Source organism: Phaseolus vulgaris, chromosome 5 (assembly GCF_000499845.2).
Source record: "Phaseolus vulgaris cultivar G19833 chromosome 5, P. vulgaris v2.0, whole genome shotgun sequence".
NCBI lineage: Eukaryota > Viridiplantae > Streptophyta > Magnoliopsida > Fabales > Fabaceae > Phaseolus > Phaseolus vulgaris.
The window spans coordinates 2,020,262-2,035,972 of NC_023755.2; the positions used below are offsets into that span (position 1 = coordinate 2,020,262).

The following is a 15,711-nucleotide window of genomic DNA, read 5'->3' on the forward strand; positions in this document are numbered from 1 at the left end:
GTATCAGTCTCTACCATTCTGCATCTTTCTTACAATCAATGCCAATTTTTCTCTTTCTGCAAAGCCACTTCTAACTCCCCTTTAAATATAACTCTTCCTTTGCCATTTATCACACCACAAATCTCTCTACAATCCTCACAACCTTTTCTTCTCTTTTTTGTTTTGTCATAAAAAGTGCAGACACATGAGAATGTCTCCACAAAGTGGTGTGATTCATTCACTTTTCATCACCATGTTTCTCTCATTTGGGGTGTGTTTTGGTTCTTTCCTAGAAGACACTTATCATCTAACTAACTACCAACATTACTCTATCAAACCAAATAATGAACATTTTGGTAGCATCATGAAAAGGGCCTATGGATCCACCCCTTCTGCAAGGCCTCAAAGAAGGATCAGTGTTGATGACTTTGGAGCCAAAGCTAATGATGGAAGAGATGACACTGAGGTAATTAATGAACGTTACAGTCTAACAAATGTGCTCAATTCTATTCAGTTATGAATCTTTCTTCTTCCTTAGGCATTTGAGAAGGCATGGAATGAGGCATGTTCTAGAGGGGGTGTTCTTGTAGTCCCAGAAGCAAAAATCTACCATTTGAAGCCAATAACTTTTTCAGGACCATGCCATCCCAACACTGCTTTCAGGGTGAGATTAACATTTTCAACCAGTTATTAGTTAGAGATTAGGTGATTTTACTTTCTCTCACAATTTGCTTCTTCATGTTGATTAGGTCTATGGAACAATCAGAGCATGGCCTGTAATATCAGCATATGGAAAACAAAGACTACTATGGATTATGTTTCAGAATCTCACCAATCTTAGAGTTGATGGTGGTGGCACCATCAATGGCAATGGGAGAAAATGGTGGGAGAACTCTTGCAAAACCAATGAAAACCTTGTAAGTTATTCAATTTTACTATAAATGACTCAAACTCTTGAACCATTCTCATTGTTCTTTACATTAGTAACAATTGTGATTACAATCTTTCCCTTTAGGAGAAATCTTGTACTATTCCACAAGCTTCCATCATTTGAATATTACTATAAAACTGTGGGAGATCCAAAATCGATTAAAAATAACATTTCATAATATATATATATATATATATATATATATATATAAAAGTAATTGAAATCTATTCTTGAATCTATTCACTGTATTATGCAAAACTGATACATTATACCAGAATCAAACTCAGATTGGTCCTATAAATTCAGGGTAATGTTAATTAACTGAGTCACATTTGTTAATTTTTTTACATTACATTTTAAATCAATGAATAGTGCATATCTGTTTGATGTTATTTAAGTCAAATTTCTTGTGATTTTCAATTCTGAACATTTTTTTTGTCTCTTTGTGTTCCACAGCCATGCAAACATGCCCCAACTGTAAGTTCATGTTCTTCTCTGTAACATGATGTTTCACTTTACGTGCAACAATTTGACACGTTGATGCACATTTCTCTGTTTCTATACAAAAAAATTTCCTTAAATTTGGTTGAAATTTGTTGCACAGGCTGTGACATTCTTTGGATGCAACAACTTGATAGTGACAAACCTGAGGTTAAAAAATGCACAGCAAATGCATGTAAGGTTTCAAAAGTGCAACAATGTCACAGCTTCGAATTTGATCCTGAGAGCACCAGGGAACAGCCCCAACACTGATGGAATTCACGTCACAGAGACAAAAAATATAATGATTAGCAATAGTTCCATTGGGACAGGTGAAAACCAAAATCAACACAAAATTAGAAAAAAAATTAAGACTTTTAAATTTTCTAACTTCGTTTTTTCACTGTTTTGTTGAAGGTGATGACTGTATTTCAATAGTGAGCGGGTCCCAGAATGTTCGAGTCACAGATGTTACATGTGGACCAGGGCATGGAATCAGGTTTGTAGTAATACAACAATCATGCTAGAACAAATTATAAAATAGTATATATGCATCAAGAATAGGGATTTTCCCCCAAGTGGAATTTCACACTATAATGAAAAAAATAGATAAAGTTTTTAAAAATTACAAAATAATAAGTTGTGTTAAGTACAATTCAATTGATTATATTGAAGTCGTGTTATGTTAATACGATTTTAATTTAAATACAATGAAGTTGTATAACTTTAATATGATCTATTTGTAATGAAGTTGTATCATATTGACACGATTTATTTATTTTAATAATTTTTAAAATTTTATTTATTTTGATAATTATTAAATAAATTTCAGAAAAAAATCTTCATAAATTTAATAAAGATCAAATAGTAGTTAATAATAATAATATTATAACAAAATTCAATTAAAAAACAAACATTTTTTTCTTTTTAGTAATAAAAAATTATAATTGGATAAATATTAAAATAAATACAAATAAATGAATATTAATTTAGGAATTTAAAACAATATGGTATCACATGAAATAAGGATGGAAAATATTTAAGTTTGAACAATACCTATAACTACAAGTTTTTCCATTCCTAATCATAGTGTTAGTGTAATAATTTATATGATGAAAAATTTAAAATTGATCTTATTGTGTTCAAAAACTCGTTAGACTAGTTACAAAGTAAAATATGTTGTAAGAAAAAAGGAATTGAAGCATGTTATAATATTTTCTCCTATATTTATACACCTTGTATACATTTGAATTTTAATAAGTAATAGCAATAAAATTAGTCTATTTTAGTAGATAAAAGAAAGTGTCAGGAAAAAAAATACAATTATAAATTATTATTATTATTATATCGAAAGTTCCGTGAATGTTTCGTAATCGATGAACACTTTTCTTTATTAATGTGGGAAAATAAGATTTGGAGTTATTCATATTTTTCGTAAAGGGAATACATGTGCGGATAAACTAGCTAACTTAGAATTTACTCATAGAGACTCATTTCATTTGTTATAATAGGTTTTCATTTAGTCTATTATTAAAGTTCTTTATGAATAAGTATAATTTACCTATAAATCGTTTTTGTTAACCTATGAATTTTGGTCTAATCTTCCATATTTTTTTAATAATACTTTTTCATGTGATAACAAATGATTGTTGTTATTTAGAGTGTCAGTATAATTGAGATGAAAACTTTATTAAAAAAATTATATTAATAATAGTGTTAGAAAAGTTAATGGTGTATTATTGTGTTGCAGCATTGGAAGCTTAGGGGCTGGTAACTCAAAAGCTCAAGTGTCGAATGTGTTAGTGAACAGAGCCACCATAACAGGAACCACTAATGGAGTTAGAATCAAGACTTGGCAGGTATACAGCTTTTTAAATTTCCTTCTAAAAACTGCAATTCAACTTACCCACTTCAATTTATTTTGGATTTTTACAAAGTTCAAAGAAGTTCTTCAAGAAAAATTGGTAATTCTTGACAATTTAGAACATGCACAATGCCAAATTTTGTGCACAATAAGACTATTACTTTAGGAAGTTGACATGAAATGCTTCAACTAACCAAGTTTGGCAAGTTTACACACACTCCACCAATTCCTAACCATCTTCTCACAAGTCAACATTTTTTTTCTCTTAAAAAGTTGTGTAGTTCAACTTTCTTGTATCCTTCCTCTTAACTAATCTCAACCAACTTTTCTTTTTTGTTTTCATTTGGGTTTGTGGAATGACATGGCAACTACTTTTTGGAAGTTCTTTATGCTAGTAATGCATGAAAAGACATATAACATTTTTCTAAACTTTAACTGAATTTAACTGATTAACTGAATTTAATGATTGCTAGCTAGTGAGTAAGGTCTAATTCAAAGAGGAAAAATAAATAGTATTTAAGAAAACCTCAAAATTAAAGGTACTTTCAAATTAAAAAAAAATATGGTTTGAAAACTCCAAGACTTATATACCATTCTTGAAGGGATGAATTTGGAAATAAATATATAATAAATGGTAAATTTTTAATTAAATGATATAAAAAATATTAAAATAATAGTATTGGGAGTTGTAGTGTGACTGTATAAAAATTGTGGGTTATCAGTGTATCATTACCCTTACAAAAATTGAGATTTTTTTTTCAGGAAATTATATATTTATGGTTAATTCGATAACGCATTCTCTAATAAATCCAATAAATTTTCACTATAAACATATTAAAAAGTAAACTTTAAGTTAAACTCAATCTTACTAAGATATGTGTCCAACTGTCATTATTTCTAGACGATGCGGATTTGCCAATATAATTAGTCACAATTAAAAAAGTTTATCTTCAGATTATGAGAGGTGTTTAATCAATGATCTTACATAATTTCTCTATGACAACACAGGGAGGTTCTGGATATGCAAAAAACATAAAATTTGAGAATATAGCAATGAGAAATGTGACAAATCCCATAATTGTAGATCAAAACTACTGTGACCAGGAGAAGCCATGCAAAGAGAAGGTGAGTTCTGAAGCTCTGAATCAGCAAAGAGAGAAACTGTTTGCATTGCATTAAGATTGAATAAGATTTCACAATCACAACCATTTTGGTAAAATTTCAGGTCTCAGCAGTGCAAGTGAGCAACATTGTGTACCAAAACATCAGAGGAACAAGTGCTTCAGAAGTGGCAATAAAATTTGAGTGCAGCAAAAGTTTCCCATGCAAAGGAATACACTTTGAAGATGTGGTCTTAACACCACATGGCCATGCTGCCTCTAAAACCATTGCTACATGTCAAAATGTTAGATATGTTAATAGGGGAAAGTTTCTTCCTCCATGCTCTAATTCATGATCACTATACTTATAAGAATTGTAAATGAGTATATACATCTTAGTCCAAAAGTTAATCATTGGTTTAATAAAATTTAGCACTTAGTTTCAATCAGTATTAGACATTTCATATTGTTTTGACATGTTATTAGTTGATCTGGAGTTTATCCGATATCGAGTGACCTTAGTTGATGTGGAGTTTATCCGATATCGAGTGACCTGATAAGATTAATTTTTTTTTTAGGATAGACTCAAAATAATTTTGATAATATATTAAGAAATAGAAACTTAACTCAATCTTATAAAACCGATTCATATAATAAAGTTTACACTCATTTATAAATTTTGAAATGTCCTTATTTTGAGTTCATGTTGAGATCTTAAAAAATTAATAATAAAATAAATAAATAAAATAATGTAAAAAAATACACACCTAAGAGACATCACCTCAACTTAAAATGTATTAATAATTATTATATATTATTAATAGATAATTTTTAAATTAGTATTTAAAATTGAATTTTTAGAGCATTGGAAGTGAAAACCTTTATATTAATTCAATTTATTTTTCTTTTACTTTTTATCGTTATTTTTATATTCTTTTAAAGGTAACATTATTTGTTTTAATTTTTATGTTTTATTGTTTCATTATCTTTCTTTAAAAAATATTTTTATTTTTATTTTTGAGTGTAATGTTTTTATTTATAGTATTAGAAAATTGAAATAAAAAATATGAATTTGATCTAAAAGAAAAATTAAATTAATTTCAATGACTTGCTCTTCATATAGGTTAATTATCGTTTGTAAAAAGATATAAAAACAGGTTCAATTCATGAAAAAAGTTATTCAACAATTAATTATCTGTGTAAATAGTGTTTTGGATAGTTTTTTAGAGGATAATGTAGTTTTATAAAGAATTTGATATGTTTTATGATAAAAATGTTTTATTTGAATAGTTTTTTTTTTAAATGTTACAGCTTTAAAAGAACATATTAACTAATTAAAATTAGATAATTTAAAATTCATCTAAAAAATTAAATTTTTGAATTCTTTATATTTCTCTATTACACGTGTTTTTTTTTATCTTTGTATTTTCTTATATATTTTAGAAATAATAGGAATTATTTTTCAATTAATAGATTATTACATATGTTTAATATTAAAATAATTTTTTTTATTGGATGGTATTTTAAATAATTTATTCAAATAAAAATTAATATCTAATAAAGTTAAATTTGTTTTGTAAATGACGTGTTAGGAATCGTTAATAAAAAATCACAAAAAATATAAAAATACCATCACATCTTTTGTGACAACCATTGTGAATGACAATAATAAATTGAGATATAATCTTTTACATAATTTTTAACCTTTAATTTTTTTGTTTTGTTAACACTATGAATAGTAAATAAAGTAATTTTACTCTGTGTATAATAATATAATAATATTTTTAAATTAAAAAAATAAAATATTAATTTATTAAGGTGTGAAGTATATGTTTTTATTATTGAAGGTGTTAATATATCAACACCATTACTTAATTATTTATTATATTTTGAAAAAAAAACAAAAATTAAAGTGAGGAGCTGAATTTGAATTATAAATTACCCACCAAAACTTCTTTCTTTCACTTGCTTTCTCTGCATTCTCTCTGCTTTCTCTGCATTCTCTGGTTTCTCTGGTTTCTCTGCTTTCTCTGCTTTCTCTGGTTTCTCTGCTTTCTCTGCATTCTCCATTCTCCATTCTTTGCATTCCATGATGGAAATTTCTCCAGTGCTTAATGTCTTTGTCATTGACAATGACCTCAGTGTTTTAGAATACGTCAAGAAAACATGCCCCCCCTCTCGCTATCACGGTAATATTCTACTCATAATTATTTCTCAAAAACAAAGATTCATTCTTTTTTGTTATGGTAATATTCTAGTCATAATAATTTCTGAAAAACAAAGATTCATTCTTGTTTTGTTTTGAGTTTTGTGCAGTTATACCCTGCTTTGAATCTGCGCTTGCTGCCTATTTTTTGGGGCAAACAAAGGAGCCTATTGATTTGATACTCATTGAGGTTCACATGCCATTGATCAATGGCTTTGAATTCATGGAATTTCTCAACAAAAAAAAAATTAATATTCCTCTCATCAGTATGTAACAGTTGTTTATACTTTTACTCAACTTTTCATTGATAAAGAATAATTTGAATTTGAAGTGTTTTATAAGTTGCAGTGATGTCCGCGGATGGTAGCTGGCCTTCCATAATGAAGTCCATTGAAGTTGGAGCTTGTGATTATTGGGTCAAACCCTTGTCTGAGCAACGGCTGGTGAATATGTGGATAGATGTTGTGAAGAACAACATAAAAGATGAGGAGCAAAAAGATATTGGTAGCCAGAAAGATGATGACAGAACAAGAGTGGTTGATGATTGTGATGATGACAGAACAAGAGTGACTGATGATTCTGATGATGATGACTCAGACAGTGCTGATAGTGTACAATGGTCAACAGAACTTAATTTTTTGTTTCACCAGGCTCTCATAAAAATTGGATTGGAAAGTATGATTCTTCCACAATTTTTTCTCTCTATGTTCATCAATATCTGTATTTCTTTCTTTGGTTTATTTTTCTTGCTTGATTATTTTCTTTTAGTATCCAAGCCCGAGGATATTCTTGAAGCTATGAACGTGCCAGGTTTGGAACTAGAAGATGTTGAAAGTCATCTAGAGGTTAGTTTCTACCTTCAATTGATGTTCTAGTTTCATAATAACCTTTCCTAACCTTGCCATTACTGCGAATTCTCCACAGTTCATGAGAAATCTATATGGTGTGAAAGCTTCTGATGCAACTGAGATTAGCAGCCAATCTTCTGATGAAACAATGGATGATGAAACCATCACAAAGCCTGCGCCTTAATCTTCTCATTGTTCACTCAATTCAATATTAGGACACTTTGTAACTCACTTGTGACAATCTACAATACTTTTCTTTATGAATGTGATTAGTTCATCTCACTCTTCACCTTTCATTTACATATCATAACAGTATTTTATCTTTGATTCTGCTTGAGAATATATTATTAATTTAATAGGATTCTGTCTAGCAAAGGGGAGATTCAATGATGAATTTTGTTTGGTAAAAGTGGATTTTATATAATCATTAATTTTGTTTAGGATGTTACTTCAAACATTCTCACTGTCTCCCTTTCTCATATCAAACTTGTCTCATGTTTTTCTTTTTAAATAACATATAAAAAGGTGATATAATTACCCTTGCAACTTTGAAACAAATATAAATATAAATATATATATTTATATAATCAAACCTCATGCCCCACCAAGTTCAAATGGAATAACTCACAGGTTTAGACTTTTCATTCTCTCAAGTTCAAAAAAATTCATTCCTATATATATGTGTGTAAAGATGGGGATAGTTGCAGTTCCAAGTTCTTTCTTCTCTAGCAGATAAAACTGTTACGTTTTTGAGTAAGGGTGTGTTCTTTTGGTCTTTGGTTTTTCTCTTTCACACACACTTGTACTTTTGTTGTATGATTACATTGTAAGAATGGAAGGAGAGGGAAAGGTATCAGCAGAAAATGAGCAACAAAGCAGGTTCAAAAGAATATGTGTTTTCTGTGGTAGTAGAGCTGGATACAAGTCTGCATTCAGTGATGCAGCTCTTGAGCTTGGCAAATTCATGGTATTCTCTATACTACTTATGCATACCAATTCATCAAAGAATATTGGGTTGTTTCCCTTTTGTGCAATTATTCTACTTTCATGAGTTTTGCATGCTCTTGTTTACTTGTTTTTTTGATTTGTGATGATGAAGGTTGAAAGGAGAATTGATCTGGTTTATGGAGGAGGAAGCTTAGGACTAATGGGTTTGATCTCTCAGACTGTGCTAAATGGAGGTTGCCATGTTGTTGGGTATATATATTTTTTTCTTCATAAATATATTACATTAGATGCTAATATTATTAATTCACATATAGACCTTAAACTGTTTATGTTCTATTTGCTAGAGTGATTCCAGAAACTCTTTTGCCTCGTGAGGTACCATTTTTATCTTCAATTTTATGATCATATATGTGTCTATTTGAATCTGAATTCTTCCACACCAGAGGCTAACTCTAGCCAAATCCCACTTTTAGGTGTCTGGAGAGACCTTTGGAGAAGTGAAAAGAGTTGCAGACATGCATGAAAGAAAATCAACCATGTTTGAACATGGTGATGCATTCATAGCACTTCCTGGTATGTTAAAACCATAAAATTGCAGTGTGATGTTTACCATCAAAGTTGAAGTTTTCAGGAGGCTATGGAACCATGGAAGAGCTGCTAGAAGTCATAGCCTGGTCTCAACTAGGAATACATGACAAACCAGTATGATTACTGTGCTCATCTTCAATCAGAAAACATATATAAAAACTTTTTGTTATATATTGTTGTATATTGTGTTAGTGGTGTTTGATTTGTATAAACAGGTGGGGTTGCTGAATGTGGAAGGATATTTCAATGGATTGTTGGAGGTATTTGATAAGGGAGTGGAAGATGGTTTCATAGACAAGTCTGCAAGGCATATTATGCTCATAGGAGACACACCAGAAGAACTCATAAACAAAATGGAGGTAATTAATTAGTGTGGTTTGGAGATTATTGGAGTGAATGAAGATAAGAAAGAAGAGAGGAATGATGATTTTTGTTTGTTTGTTTGACAGGAATATGTTGCAAATAAAGTTGGAAGAGTGGAGCAATTATGATCCAAAATCTTCATCATCAGACCAAAATCACTCAAGATCCTCTGAACTACCCTTTCTTCAGCATGAAAATTGTATGAATATATTTTCATCATCATCAACTTTTGAATGTCATCCAACATAATTATCTCCTTTTGTGATATAAAAACTGCTATGTTTATGGAACCATTTTTTTAGTACTGGTCTAAAAAAAGTAAACATATTTTATAATTATTTCAAGACATTTTACGTGGGTTATTTTTCTCAATTAATTAAAAAACAACACTTAATTCAATGCAGTTATTTAAAGTGAGTCAATTATAGCTTGTTTTAAAATTATTATAATTCTTATCAATTTTTATGCTACGCTAATTTTTTTTTTCAAAATAAGCAGTTCAGCTATTTCTAATCTTATTCTTATTTAATTACAAGGAATTTCCCTTCAAATTCTCAAAGAAAGATATTAAGATATTATTTTTATAAAACTTCCAATAATATTCAATAATTATAACAATAATTTTCTGTTACTATACGATAAAATTATGGAAGAACTATATCAAAACTATATGGAATATGTAATTTATTATTATTATCTTAAATTTAAAATACGAAAAGAAATTATGAAGCATTTGGAATCATCCTGTAAAAAGGTTGAAGTTCGAGTTTAGTCATGTAAAATTCTTATTCTTTTTTATTTTTCCAATTTTGAAATACATCAAATTTTCTCATTCAAGTATTATTTAAATCTTTTGAAATACATCAATTATAAAGTATTATCGAAACAAATTAAAAGTATTATATTTCAAAAATGGGATAAAATTAATTGGGGGTAAAATTTATCTATTTTTTTTAAGGTTTTAATTTATGATAGTGTAAATTTTAGATACTAAGATTACTGGTCCTCTCCTCCCATTTTGTACCATCTATATATTAAATCAAATTAAATGCGAAATCCAGATTTACGTTTAAATTGAAACCACTTTTACTAATTTTCGTGCTTAAAATTTAAAAAGTGAATTTGAAACTAATTTATTAAGTGAACTTTAAGTTATAAAATCGGTTTTATAAAGTGAAGTTTATACTCTAGTCTTATACACTATGAAATGTCTTTGGACTTTAGTCTAACTCAACCTTATAAAACCACCACATAAAATGAGATTTGCATCCACGAAAAAAAATCAAACAATTTCACACACGAACGAACCTTCCTTTCAGCTCTGACAATGATCAATAAAAAATTTATTGCCAATCTTGTGGGACGAATCTGGGGCTCAAATCTTAGCCAAAACTCAATAGACACAGTGACTAACGTTTGGTAAAAATTTCAAACAAAAACACCCAAGGAGTAAGGCGTAGTAAGTCCCTGACCAAGAGTGAAGAACACTGGTTTTCCGAAAACAAAATGTCCTGACTTTTCTTCCCCGTATCTTCTAATTGTGATTCGTTTATGGATGTGCCTCTTTACATGGGTGCAAACAACATATGAAAGTACTTGTGTGAATTTTTTTCAGCGCAATACGGACGCAGAATAAAAATTGCAGAAAGTAGGGTGAAATTTCACAAGTTTTGGAAGAGGATGATAGCCTTGGGTTGAGCGAAAATTTCTAAAAAATTCTCCCAAAATAGTTTTTTCCTGAAACTCCACGTAAGAATCTCCATTGAATTCGAGACAAAACGTGACAAATTTCAAGTCAAACAGATAAGTATTCACCAACGAAAAAAATCAAACAGTCTCACGCAGAACGAACCTCTCTTTTAGCCCTGGCAGTGATGAATACAAAATTTATTGCCAATCTTGTGGGACGAATCTGAGGCTCAAATCTAAGCCAAAACTCAATAGACACAGTGACGAACGTCTGGTAAAATTTTTACACCAAAACACCCAAGGAGTAAGGCGTAGTAAGGTTCACAAGTTGTAAAAAGTAGGGCGGAATTTCACGAGTTTTTGTAGTGGATAGCCTTGGTTTGAGTGAAAATTTCTGAAAAATTCTCCCAAAATAGTTTTTTCCTGAAATTCCACGTTAGAATCTCCACGGAATTCGGGACAAAACGCGACAAATTTCAGGTGAAACGGATGAGTATTGACCCACGAAAAAAAATCAAACAGTTTTACACACGAACGAACCTTCCTTTCAGCCCTGATAATGATCAATAAAAAATTTATTGTCAATCTTGTGGGACGAATCTGGGGCTCAATTCTCATCAAAAACTCAATAGACACAGTGACGAACGTCTGGTAAAAATTTCAGACAAAAACACCCAAGGAGTAAGGCGTACTAAGTCCCAGACCGAGTGAAGAAAACTGTTTTTCCGAAAACAAAATGTCCTGGCTTTTCTTCCCCGTATCTTTTTTTTGTGATTCGTTTATGGATGCCTCCTTACCTGGGTGCAAACAACATATGAAAGTACTTGTGTGAATTTTTTTCAGCGCAATACAGATGCAGAATAAAAATTGCAGAATGTAGGGCGAAATTTCACAAATTTTGGTAGAGGATAGCTGAGGGAAAATTTCTGAAAAATTCTCCCGAAATAGTTTTTTCCTGAAATTCCACGTAAAAATCCCCACTGAATTCGGGACAAAACACGACAAATTTCAGGTCAAAGGGATGAATATTGACCCACACAAAAAATCAAACAATTTCACACAGGAACGAACCTTCCTTTCAGCCCTGGCAGTGATCAATAAAAAATTCATTGCCAATCTTGTGGGACGAATCTGAGGCTCAAATCTAAGCCAAAACTCAATAGACACAGTGACGAACGTCTGGTAAAAATTTCAGACCAAAACACCTAAGGAGTAAGACGTAGTAAGTCCCAGACCGAGAGTGAACAAAACTGGTTTTCCGAAAACAAAACGTCCTGGCTTTTCTTTCCCATATCTTCTTTTTGTGATTCGTTTATGGACGTGCCTCCTTACCTGGGTGAAAACAACATATGAAAGTACTTGTGTGAATTTTTTCAGCGCTATACGGACGCAGAATAAAAATTGCAGAATTTCTCCCTAAATAGTTTTTTCCTGAAATTCCACATTAGAATCTCCACTGAATTCAGGACAAAACGTGGCAAATTCATGTCAAACGGATGAGTATTGACCCACGAAAAAAAATCAAACAGTTTCACACAGGAACAAACCTTCCTTTCAGCGTGACAGTGATCAAAAGAAAATTTATTGTCAATCTTGTGGGACGTATTTGGGGCTCAAATTTCAGCAAAAACTCAATAGACACAGTGACAAACATCTGGTAAAAATTTCAGACAAAAACACCCAAGGAGTAAGTGGTAGTAAGTCCCAGACCGAGAGTGAAGAAAACTGGTTTTCCGAAAAAAATGTCCTGGCTTTTCTTCCCCGTATCTTCTTTTTGTGATTCGTTTATGGATGTACCTCCATACCTGGTTGCAAACAACATATGAAAGTACTTGTGTGAATTTTTTTCAGCGCAATACGGACGCAGAATAAAAATTGCAGAAAGTAAGTCGAAATTTGACAACTTTTGGTAGATTATAGCCTTGGTTTGAGCGAAAATTTGTGAAAAATTCTCCCGAAATAGTTTTTTCCTAAAATTCCACGTAAGAATCTCCACTGAATTCGGGACAGAAAGCGACAAATTTCAAGTCAAACGGATGAGTATTGACCCCCGAAAAAAAAATCAAACAGTTTCACACGCAAACGAACCTTCATTTCAGCCGTGACAGAGATCAATAAATAATTTATTGTCAATCTTGTGGGACGAATCTAGGGCTCAAATCTCAGCCAAAACTCCATAGACACAGTGACGAACGTCTGGTAAAAATTTCAGCCAAACACACCCAAGGAGTAAGGCGTAGGTAGTCCCAGACAGAGAGTGAAGAAAACTGGTTTTCCAAAAACAAAATGTCCTGACTTTTCTTCCCCATATCTTCTTTTTGTGATTCGTTTATGGATGTGCCTCCTTACCTGGGTACAAACAACATATGAAAGTACTTGTGTGAATTTTTTTCAGCGCCATACGGACGTAGAATAAAAATTGCAGAAAGTAGGGCGAAATTTCACAAGTTTTGGTAGAGGATAGCCTTGGTTTGAGCGAAAATTTCTGAAAAATTCTCCCGAAATAGTTTTTTCCTGAAATTCCATATAAGAATCTCCTCTGAATTTGGGACAAAACGCGACAACTTTCAGGTCAAACGGATGAGTATTGACCCACGAAAAAAATCAAACAGTTTCACACAGGAGCGAACCGTCCTTTCAGCTCTAGCATTGATCAATAAAAAATTTATTGTCAATCTTGTGGGATAAATATGGTGCTCAAATCTCACTCAAAACTCAATAGACACAGTGACGAACGTCTGGTAAAAATTGCACACCAAAACACCCAAGGAGTAAGACGTAGTAAGTCCCAGACCGAGAGTGAACAAAACTGGTTTTCCGAAAACAAAACGTCCTGGCTTTTCTTCCCCGTATCTTCTTTTTGTGATTCATTTATGGACGTGCCTCCTTAACTGGGTGCAAACAACTTATGAAAGTACTTGTGTGAATTTTTTCAGCGCAATACGGACGCAGAATAAAAATTGCAGAAAGTAGGGCGAAATTTCACTAGCCTTAGTTTGAGCGAAAATTTCTGAAAAATTCTCCCAAAATAGTTTTTTCCTGAAATTCTGCGTAAGAATCTCCATTGAATTTGGGACAAAACGCGACAAGTTTCAGGTCAAACGGATGAGTATTGACCCACGAAAAAAATCAAACAGTTTCACACAGGAACGAAGGTTCCTTTCAGCCTTGACAATGATCAATAAAAAATTGATTTCCCATATTGTGGGACGAATCTGGGGCTCAAATCTCAGCCAAAACTCAATAGACACAGTGACGAACGTCTGGTAAAAATTTCACACCAAAACATCCAAGGAGTAAGGCGTAGTTAGGTTCACAAGTTGCAGAAAGTAGGGCGAAATTTCGCAAGTTTTGGTAGAGGATAGCCTTGGTTTGAGCGAAAATTTCTGAAAAATTCTCCCGAAATAATTTTTTCCTGAACTTCCACGTAAGAATCTCCACTGAATTCGGGACAAAACGCGACAAATTTTAGGTCAAACGGATGAGTATTGACCCACGAAAAATATCAAACAGTTTCACACACGAACGAACCTTCCTTTCAGCTCTGACACTGATCAATAAAAAATTTATTGCCAATCTTGTGAGACAAATCTGGTGCTCAAATCTCAGCCAAAATTCAATAGACACAGTGACGAACGTCTGGTAAAAATTTCAGACCAAAACACCAAGGAGTAAGGCGTAGTAAGTCCCAGACCGAGTGGGAACAAAACTAGTTTTCCGAAAACAAAACGTTCTAGCTTTTCTTCCTCGTATCTTCTTTTTGTGATTCGTTTATGGACGCGCCTCCTTACCTGGGCGCAAACAACATATGAAAGTACTTGTGTGATTTTTTTCAGCGCAATACGGACACAGAATAAAAATTGCAGAAAGTATGGCGAAATTTCACAAGTTTTGGTGGAGGATAGGTTTGGTGTGAGCGAAAATTTCTAAAAAATTCTCCCGAAATAGTTTTTTCCTGAATAGTTACAAGTTGAAGAAATAAAATAATGTTAAAGTTAAGAAAATAATGATATTTTAGCAAGTTGAAGGAAGTGGTGCATGCATAGCTTAATAATGCTACTCTAATATAAAATACTCAATACCTATATACTGACCCATTTGAAGTGGAGTTGTCTACCAAATATCACTATATATAACTCAAAAGTTACACTTATTTAATCATAGACATTCTTAGATATCTAATTAATAAGAAACTAAGAAATAAGAGTTGAGCTAACCATAAAACTACACATAAAATATCAAATCATGTGATTCAATACGATTCAAGTGGTCGACATCCTTTTATTATAAAAAAAATCTATTATAAAGTATAGTAAAATATGTTATAATCTTTATAAATGCAAATATCTAATAAACATGCATAGCTTAATTCCCAGCCTCCTGGTATATTTAATTAAACTTTGGATGGTTTTGTTGAGTCCATTTGACATGCTAATTAAAATTCTTAGCGTTATGAAAGTTATTGCATAATATAATTCCTTCCAATGAGAAGTGTAATGTTATGCAATTTTTTAAGACAGTAGGTAATCCTCTAGTTGGAGAAGATTCCTCTAAGTGGAGAAAGAGAGATTTTGCAAAGTATTTGTCAAAAATTTTCCTCACCTCAATTTGTAGCTTGGGCTCTTATTATAGGAATATGGATGAAGTGCATTAAAAGTTGTGATGATATATAAAATAAATCTTTGCTGATGTTCAAATCTAGAGATTAATAATAG

At 31.6% G+C, this 15,711-nt stretch overlaps 3 protein-coding genes across 3 annotated transcripts; all 3 read left to right on the forward strand.

The window, feature by feature from the left end:
- LOC137836203 (polygalacturonase-like) lies at positions 1 to 4,800 on the forward strand. The gene is made up of 9 exons (XM_068645050.1): positions 1 to 445; positions 518 to 643; positions 729 to 896; positions 1,367 to 1,387; positions 1,515 to 1,722; positions 1,808 to 1,889; positions 3,141 to 3,249; positions 4,263 to 4,379; positions 4,480 to 4,800. The coding sequence occupies exons 1-9, from the start codon at positions 185 to 187 to the stop codon at positions 4,708 to 4,710; spliced, it is 1,323 nt and encodes a 440-aa protein (XP_068501151.1). The 5' UTR covers positions 1 to 184; the 3' UTR covers positions 4,711 to 4,800.
- Positions 4,801 to 6,342: 1,542 nt separating this feature from the next.
- On the forward strand, positions 6,343 to 7,668 carry LOC137836204 (two-component response regulator ARR14-like). The gene is made up of 5 exons (XM_068645052.1): positions 6,343 to 6,543; positions 6,671 to 6,826; positions 6,909 to 7,235; positions 7,329 to 7,405; positions 7,485 to 7,668. Exons 1-5 carry the CDS (start codon positions 6,444 to 6,446, stop codon positions 7,590 to 7,592), a joined length of 768 nt encoding a protein of 255 aa, XP_068501153.1. The 5' UTR covers positions 6,343 to 6,443; the 3' UTR covers positions 7,593 to 7,668.
- Positions 7,669 to 8,106: 438 nt separating this feature from the next.
- Positions 8,107 to 9,542, forward strand: LOC137836205 (probable cytokinin riboside 5'-monophosphate phosphoribohydrolase LOGL6). The gene is made up of 7 exons (XM_068645053.1): positions 8,107 to 8,375; positions 8,508 to 8,605; positions 8,701 to 8,731; positions 8,830 to 8,929; positions 8,988 to 9,058; positions 9,160 to 9,303; positions 9,394 to 9,542. The coding sequence occupies exons 1-7, from the start codon at positions 8,241 to 8,243 to the stop codon at positions 9,433 to 9,435; spliced, it is 621 nt and encodes a 206-aa protein (XP_068501154.1). The 5' UTR covers positions 8,107 to 8,240; the 3' UTR covers positions 9,436 to 9,542.
- The last annotated feature ends 6,169 nt before the right edge of the window (positions 9,543 to 15,711 follow it).

Excerpts from the sequence above, each read along its gene's own strand:
- LOC137836203 (XM_068645050.1), top strand. The coding sequence starts at position 185 with ATGAGAATGTCTCCACAAAGTGGTGTGATTCATTCACTTTTCATCACC. Across the intron at positions 446-517 it reads ATGGAAGAGATGACACTGAG|GCATTTGAGAAGGCATGGAA; the intron begins GTAATTAATGAA and ends CTTCTTCCTTAG. Across the intron at positions 1,388-1,514 it reads CATGCAAACATGCCCCAACT|GCTGTGACATTCTTTGGATG; the intron begins GTAAGTTCATGT and ends TTTGTTGCACAG.
- LOC137836204 (XM_068645052.1), top strand. The coding sequence starts at position 6,444 with ATGATGGAAATTTCTCCAGTGCTTAATGTCTTTGTCATTGACAATGAC. Across the intron at positions 6,544-6,670 it reads CCCCCCCTCTCGCTATCACG|TTATACCCTGCTTTGAATCT; the intron begins GTAATATTCTAC and ends AGTTTTGTGCAG. Across the intron at positions 7,236-7,328 it reads CATAAAAATTGGATTGGAAA|TATCCAAGCCCGAGGATATT; the intron begins GTATGATTCTTC and ends ATTTTCTTTTAG.
- LOC137836205 (XM_068645053.1), top strand. The coding sequence starts at position 8,241 with ATGGAAGGAGAGGGAAAGGTATCAGCAGAAAATGAGCAACAAAGCAGG. Across the intron at positions 8,376-8,507 it reads TTGAGCTTGGCAAATTCATG|GTTGAAAGGAGAATTGATCT; the intron begins GTATTCTCTATA and ends GTGATGATGAAG. Across the intron at positions 8,732-8,829 it reads AAACTCTTTTGCCTCGTGAG|GTGTCTGGAGAGACCTTTGG; the intron begins GTACCATTTTTA and ends TCCCACTTTTAG.